Source organism: Haplochromis burtoni, unplaced genomic scaffold, assembly GCF_018398535.1.
Source record: "Haplochromis burtoni strain Fernald_Lab_line unplaced genomic scaffold, NCSU_Asbu1 Contig_22, whole genome shotgun sequence".
Taxonomy (NCBI): Eukaryota; Metazoa; Chordata; class Actinopteri; order Cichliformes; family Cichlidae; genus Haplochromis; species Haplochromis burtoni.
In genome coordinates, this window is record NW_024582383.1 from 3,725,878 (window position 1) to 3,733,518 (window position 7,641).

Consider the following 7,641-nt stretch of genomic DNA (forward strand, 5'->3'; position numbering starts at 1 on the left):
ATCTAAACATGCAGTTTAAGGCAAGGTGTAAGGAGTGTAAAATCTTTCACAATCAGCTGTTTATCTTGTTGAAATCAGTCTGATAGAAACACAACGAGCAGCAGCACAGCTCAGCTAATCCCACTCTGTAACTCTGTACATAAAATCTATTGGAGTTTATGATGTAGATAATTTTGGTTCTTTTTTGAGTCTTTGAGTCGATACACCTACTGAATCTCATGTTACCCCTGAATGTGATCACCTCTCTTTTAGGTGTGAGGGAAAGTTACCATTTAAAAAAAATCATTTGCTTGAGTTTACTACATGCATTAGAATAAGTTGAAATAAAGTTTGCATTTCCTTTTATTAATATGTTTTTTTTGTTATACAGTATTAAAATGACACAAGGTTCAGTAAACTTGACAACAACAAAACCAAACAAAAAAAACCTCCAACTGGTAGAAATGTTCTCTGAAGCGACGTTTTACTTCTGATTTTGCACATAAACAAGTTGGAGAGTTGTTGTTAATATGGACCTTTTACCGCTTGGCAACATATATGTGCTGATTTGGCCTTCAAAGAGGTACACATGCTTACCATGAAGTCCACTAATTAACCCTAGGGAGAACTTGTAGGAGTTTTACTGTTCTGCTGTTTCTGAGAACATTCGTTTCTTCTGCACTGACAAAGTGGTGACGCATCCACATGTGCCTGGCATGCAGTATCTTTCTTTATATCCCAGAGCTGTGTTCGTTGGAACAGTGTTTCAGCTGTATCTTTTGCGTTCTTAAAATATGTGGTAAAGGTGGCTCACAATTACCGGAAAGCATGAAGCCAAACTCACTATTAGAAAGCTTGTTTATGACTATAATTATCACTTCTATAGAGATTCATACATGCATGATATATCGTAATCATACCCAGCATCCACCAGGGTAGGGCTGGGCAGTGAGTCTGAGACTTTATTGAAAGGAAACATCTTTTACACTTAAAATTATGCCTGTTTAGCGTGTGACTAAAGCAAAACCCAACCCTAACCCTAGTTGACTCAATGATGAACTGGTGGATGATGGATGAACTATACAGCAGTTAACGATGACTGAAGTACTCACATAAGTTTTAAATGTGTTCACACATGCAGCAGCTACTTGGATGTCTTCTGTGGCAACAAAATGTACGTGAACGAATATGAAAGAGGACTGTCTGGTACGTCCTCAGGATGAGTTGCGGTAAAGGTCTCCTCAGGGCTCTGAGGCTGGTATTCATGAAAGCTATCAATTATACATATGCCCTGCTGGATCTGAAGATGTGATTGTGTCTGCTGGTCCTCACCCTGCACTGTCAGGTCATATGAAGGGTTAGGAAATACATCATTTCCTGGAAAAGACAGAACGCCTGGCTGAGATGTGAGGCCTGTAGTGGGTAAAGTAAGGGGTGGCTGGAGTTTCTTCAGAAGCTTATTGTAGTAACCTTTGGGAGTCTGAGAGAAGGAAAAAGAAGGCATGTAGTCCTGGCCAACAACAGGCTGTGGTGCACTAAAATAATCATGCAGCTCCGGAACATCCCAGACCTCCCTGTAGTGTCTCTGATCAAAGTGAAGATGACGAACGGTATGTTCATCCTGAAAAATAAAGAAAATTACCTCACATTCACAGGAAAGACATCTGGATTATGATAGTGAAACCAATAAATAATTGATTAGTACAATAGAAGGATGTATAGATGTAGCATTAGTCAGCCAAACACTCCTTGAATGGCTCCAGAAGTGAGTCAGTACAAAGCATTTTAATTTGCTTGTTTATCACAAAAAGAAATGAATTTTGTGGTATTAAAAGGGGAAAAAAAGACATTTTACTGATGCAAACATTTTAACTTGAGTTAAAGTCGTGTTTGGTACCGGAAACTAATTGGTTAGGTATTGTTAAGTGCCCCGTCAAAGTTATCCTTTAATGCAGTGGTTTCCAAACTTTTTTTTGTTTTACAAGAAAAATGTTGGCCCCCCCCCCGCCGTGCACACGCACAAACACATCCTCCAACCACACACCCATATTTTGCTCCATTGCGGTTTATTTCACACCTCAAACATTTAGTAAACAATTAAGCAAATACAAGTAATCTGCAATAAATTACAGGTAGTAATAAAATAAACTACTAACTCTTTTACGCTACGTCCACACCTACACGGGTATTTTTGAAAACGCAGCTGTTTCGTCCACACGTAAACGGCGTTTCGAATCACCGAAAACTGAGATTTTTTAAAACTCCTTTTTTGCGTTTACGTGTGGACGAGGAATACAGAGTTCGTCACGCAACGTCAAAGGTATGTGCCTTTTTTCACGTCACGCTGTGCGCCACGTTATTGTTTACATGAGATGAATTGCAGAATGGCAGATAGACACAAAATACTGTTAATCTGACTATCTGCAGGTTTTACACATTTACATACACAAGCAGTTACTGTCCCTCCATTTACAAAGGCAGAGGCGTCGGTGTGATTATTTTACATGTAGTTGCTTTTTTCCTGTGTAATAATATTCAACATTGCTATCAATACATTTTTCAAAAAATGCCTCTCTGTGCAAAATGGGTTTAAAAACATAAACAACTGTGGGATACTGTTTGTCCATGATTTGAAGAGCCCAGTGGTGCTCCTGACGAAGGGAAAACCAATTCTGCAGGGAGACCTACCTCTGTGCAGGTGAAACCAAAGAGCAGACATGCTTCACCATATTTTCTAGTCTTTGGCTTAGAATGAAGTTGGTTTGGAAACATATTCAGCGATGCTTCATCTCCTGCATTGCGTTTCTAGTGTCCCAAACGTTTTGTCTCCCCCCCCCCCCAACGCAATGGCTCTGCGCCCCTCCTAGGGGGCAGGCCCCACACTTTGGGAAGGTCTGCTTTAATGTGACAACTTACTGTTAGCCACTCAGTCAGCACTGGCTTCGGGATTGGAGGACAGACTTTGTGCTTGATGCTGTTGGGTTAAAAAATGAATATAAACAAAAACAATTATTGGAAGCAAAAGTGGCAAATTTCACAGAAAATAAATGTGCATTGCTTACCATGCCCATTGTCTGGAGCAGATAATTGTGCTGACAGACAGAATAAGGAAAACTGCTCCCAGGGATATCAAGATCAGCATTATCAGTTGATCAGCTGGTGAAAACAATGAACCGCATCGAGTAAATCAAAGAAAATGACAAATGTTGACAGTCTTACTAAAGAAAATAGTCCATATGGGGAAATAATTAACCTACCCGGGGGATTCAAGGTGACATTGATGGATGAATTACCACAAAGTCCAAATGCTGTTGATGCTGTCACCGTGAAGGTGTACATACTGATGTTCAGGTTCTTTGCAGTGAGGCTGGTGGCTTCAGGATCATCTAAATCAACACAGAGTGACCGCCATTATTACAACATAAATACATGTTTACGATCATTGGGCAACACTGGAGACTTACTTCATTTATCTCAGTCACAAGCTAATCTTTGTGTGTGGAGAAACAAAACCAGGACTTTGTTATCAGTAGTGAAACTTAATAGTGTGATTAAGTGTGTCATCGTCTGAGTGCCAATCAATTTGTAAACAACTCGTCGGCAACATGTTCAGGTAACTGTAAAGGGTGCAAAAAAAATGGTGTTTAAGAATTTGGATATTTTTGGGGTGATTAGTGTGTGTCTGCAATCAATTCAAAAATAATTTTTAATGAATTATTGCATTCGCAATCATGTTTAGCCTGAATCTACAGGCTGAGACCACAAAAGGAGGCTTGTTTTGTTTTCTTTTTAGACTACCACAAGGGGGCATTGTGTCCATTTGTTAAAACTTGTGTTATTAGCCATTTCGTGATGCAAATCCTGGAAGAGGAAGGTCATCATATGCCAGGAGGTAAATACTAACAATGAATTAAACTTCAGCTAACAGAGCACCTATGAAAAAGTGCTGATCCTATACTTAATGTCCAGACTGAAATCTTAGCTGGCCTGAGTGAGTATGCCTTCATACTGTACCTGTGCTCATGTTGAAAACATTCCCGCTCTTGTCCTGGTAGTAGAGAATATATCCCTGGATGGAAGCAGTCTGCTTTTCCAGAGGTATGGGCTCCCAGGATACCTCAACAGCCGAGTCTTCCTGTTTGTATTTGAGTTTAAACAGCTTGACTCCTATTTCTGGAAAGATGTGACATGCATAAAATACACTGCTGATTGAACCATCGCATTTTGTGAGAAATCACTGAATCAGTCTTACTGGTCTCTCTGATGTAGCCCTCTCTTCTCTGTAGTAGCACCGCAGCTCCCTCAGTGCAGGCGTATATGGACAGCAGGTATCTCCGACCATCTTCAAAGTTCTCTGGAACAACAAAAGGAGCTGTGCTGAAACAGATGCAAATATGATCTGCAACAGTTTTGTAGGCAAAGATGAGGACGTACTTGAAAAAACTGTGGTATGAGTTCTGTTGGGAGACACTTTCATCCACTCGAAGGTGCAATTACCGAAGACTGGACACCAGTCCACTATGTAGCCACAGCTGGCGTTAGGACTATCAGGCCAGGACAGGAAGAAGCTACCATTGCTGCCACTGATCCAGGAGGTCTTCACCTCGGATGTATCTGAAAAATGAGCCTCGTTAAAAAACAGTTTTACCCATGACTCTACATGAAAAATGAACATAGCAACTTTGAGATCATCCATTGTTTTTATGACCTGACTGAAGCAGAGTGTCCCACTCCAAGGACTCTTAGACTCTCAAACAAGGAGGTGCCACCTTATGGGCATTAGAAAGAATGCAGTGCAGTTTTAGGGGATTTGGTTTCCCTTTTAAGATGAGGCCAGAATTTCTATACTCTTCATGAATCACTATTTGTAAACTTATAATATATTACATTATTTGAGCAGGGAAATTAATTTGTCAAATTCTGCATTTGTTTTGAAAACCATTTGCTTACAGGCAAATGCACTTTTAAGGCATTTGGCTTCCCTTCGCAAACCAATAAAATGTGCAAAAATGTACATACTCACCGTGACTTGGACATATAGAATATAAACACAACAATTACATATTTGTATACTTATAATAGATGTAATCTCAATCATGTGATCATGAAAACTGCTATTCCTTTTCTGCATTAGTTTGGAAAACCCTTTGCTTACAGCCTTCTGCACAGATTAGATAAAATCAAACCTTTTCCCCAAATGGAAATCAAAGTGAGCTTATCTGTAATGTGTGGTGCTCTGTTAGCTTCATACCTAGATTGCAGCGGGGGATGATGATGGTCGATGGTGATGAGCTGCCGTTTATGTTTCTAGCCGTGACAGTGACCATGTACTCCTCACTGGGGTCCAGCGTGAGTGTAAGACTGTGATTGCTTCTGGACACGTTGGTTTGGTTTGACTGATTTTTGTCTTTGGTCTTTGCCCAGGACACTTTGTAGTCAAAGATTTCTCCATGGCTCTGATTGGTCAGTGGCACCTGTGGAGACGTAACATCAAGACCTGAAATGGTAACAGTGTCCTCTGAAACATCACTTTCTAACTGTATAAGATGTTGCACTGATATTTTTAAATAGGTTTATAAAAGATATTTTTTCCCATGCATAGTTTATTAATATTTAGTATTGCTTTACAGACTAGCTGTAAGTAAACGTGTTTTTTTTAATTCCACTGGTGACCACTTGAAACTGAGTCAATTTCCAGACTTAGTGACTTTAAAAAAACACTTTGTAAAAGCCAACTTGGACTCACCTTCCAGGAGATTACAGTCTGGTCTTCCTTCACCTTCATCCACACGTCAAGAGCATCTGGAACTGTGGTGCAACCAGACAAACGACATCTGTTACATTCACACTTTTTCAGTCTTTTCTCTAACACAAACACAACAACACACAAACAAACACACACCAAAAACAACACCTTACCATCACCCTTCGTGCGGATTTTGACACTATTGCTCCAGTCACCCCATTTCCAGAAATGCTGTGATGTTCCACATCGGACCCTCACGTCATAGTCCCAGTGTGGTATCAAGTCCTTGATGACTGCAGCTGTGAGGCCAACTCCAATGCTTTCAGTCTGGTAAACCTACAAGGACAAGAATTATGTTAGCTGACTTCAGTGAAGACTTTTACTTTGAAAAGCCAATACCTTAGCTTCCTTTTTAATCTACTCACTTTGGTATTAGAGTTTCCATCACTGACATGTACTTGGCATGTGATGTTGAGATTACTGTACTTCTGCACAGTCCAGCTCCATTTCAGACTGATGTTTCTGGGGTTCACAGTTGAAGCTGCCACTTTGTCTGGAGCAACCATGTGCACTAAAACAAGAGATCACAACAATCAGCTGATCTTAAGGATTAAAAATAACTTTTTCCCCTCGTTTTTTCCAAAGTTTTACCTCTTTTGGTCAGGTCCACCCTGTCATGGAGCTCGAGCTTTCCCAGAGGATTAGTGACTGTTAAGGTCCAGTTCCTCTCAGCAGCATCCAGCTCCACTTTTTGCGAGCATTTACCCAATTGATGCATTGGTCCAATGTTGCATGGGCTAAAATGTAAAAATATACACTGCTTAAATATTAACAACAACACAGAGGCACAAACATACAAAACAATATAAAATCAGGAATGGGGGAAAACAGTTTTTCACAAGTCTACTTAGCTGAAAGCAGTACTGTTGTAGACCATTGCTATTAAGGTTAGCCAAAGTGCCAAAAATTGCACTTTGGCCATTTTTAACACATCAAGTTAAAGCTACTGTCAGCTATTCCCTTTTCACAAGGGGTTACCAGAGCAGGTACCCCTGTGTTTTGATTTGGAAGACTTTTATACTGGATGCCTTTCATACTGCAACTGAAGAGGAAATTTGTATCTCTTCCTGAAATCAAACCAGTGGCCTTTACACTATTTAAAAAAAACTGGCCTAAAGTTTTCAAAAATGACCTGTGGAACTGAATCTTTGGCTTGTCTTTATTTGTTGATGCATAAATGCATTATTGCTGTTTCAGTTTATTATTATTTTTAAATTACAACTCACATTAAAAATGATTTTATCCAGAGAAGAAAATAGAAGCCTTTTGGGTGCATCTGACCATCATGTTGACAAAGCCTGATATCAAGCCATTTCCAAAATAAGTCAAATTATCTGTTTTATTATTGATTCATCTTCAATCTAAACACCAACTGCATACTGTAAGTTTGGGGACTCTGCTACAACAACATAAAACATTTTAATAGATGAAGTTAAATATTACAGTCATGTAATGACGTTTGTTGCTTAACTGCGTAACAGGCTTGTCAGATAATTTGAAACAAATTATAGAAATTAAACAAAGTCAAACATGAAAAATGAAAAACCACTAAAGGCAGGTAGGTATCATTCAGATCTACAGATAAGATTAACACAAAAGAGGTTGGCACCTCGAGATTTATCATTTTTACTGTTTCTACTCTTCTGTATGTATGTTACTAACAAGCTGCAAAAATGTTTCAGGAGCAAGATTATAGCAGTGTGCAGTTATTAAATTATTAATTTTTATTTTAAAGAATCCTGATAGGTGTTTGATTCTCCTTGTGAATATTAATCACAGTGAGAATAAGGAAGAAATGCTTTAAAACACACACACACACACACACACACACACACACACACACACACACACACACA

The 7,641-nt window shown here is 39.3% G+C and overlaps 2 protein-coding genes across 2 annotated transcripts in view; both read right to left on the minus strand.

Annotated features, from left to right (window-relative positions):
* Positions 1-636: 636 nt before the first annotated feature.
* Positions 637-7,641, minus strand: part of LOC102289956 (leukemia inhibitory factor receptor) — a 28,628-nt gene continuing 21,623 nt past the window's right edge. The window contains exons 16-17 of the mRNA XM_042218723.1: positions 2,896-2,953; positions 637-1,600 (exon numbers count right to left, since the gene is read on the minus strand). Coding sequence (XP_042074657.1) covers positions 1,124-1,600; positions 2,896-2,953 — 535 coding nt within the window. The 3' untranslated portion in view covers positions 637-1,123. The remainder of the gene's footprint in view (positions 1,601-2,895; positions 2,954-7,641) is intronic.
* Positions 2,999-7,641, minus strand: part of LOC121814153 (leukemia inhibitory factor receptor-like) — a 5,456-nt gene continuing 813 nt past the window's right edge. Inside the window, exons 3-12 of the mRNA XM_042218725.1 lie at positions 6,377-6,522; positions 6,151-6,296; positions 5,899-6,061; positions 5,726-5,787; positions 5,231-5,453; positions 4,414-4,593; positions 4,232-4,333; positions 3,994-4,152; positions 3,237-3,365; positions 2,999-3,135 (exon numbers count right to left, since the gene is read on the minus strand). Of these exons, the coding sequence (XP_042074659.1) occupies positions 3,038-3,135; positions 3,237-3,365; positions 3,994-4,152; positions 4,232-4,333; positions 4,414-4,593; positions 5,231-5,453; positions 5,726-5,787; positions 5,899-6,061; positions 6,151-6,296; positions 6,377-6,522 (1,408 nt within the window). The 3' untranslated portion in view covers positions 2,999-3,037. The remainder of the gene's footprint in view (positions 3,136-3,236; positions 3,366-3,993; positions 4,153-4,231; positions 4,334-4,413; positions 4,594-5,230; positions 5,454-5,725; positions 5,788-5,898; positions 6,062-6,150; positions 6,297-6,376; positions 6,523-7,641) is intronic.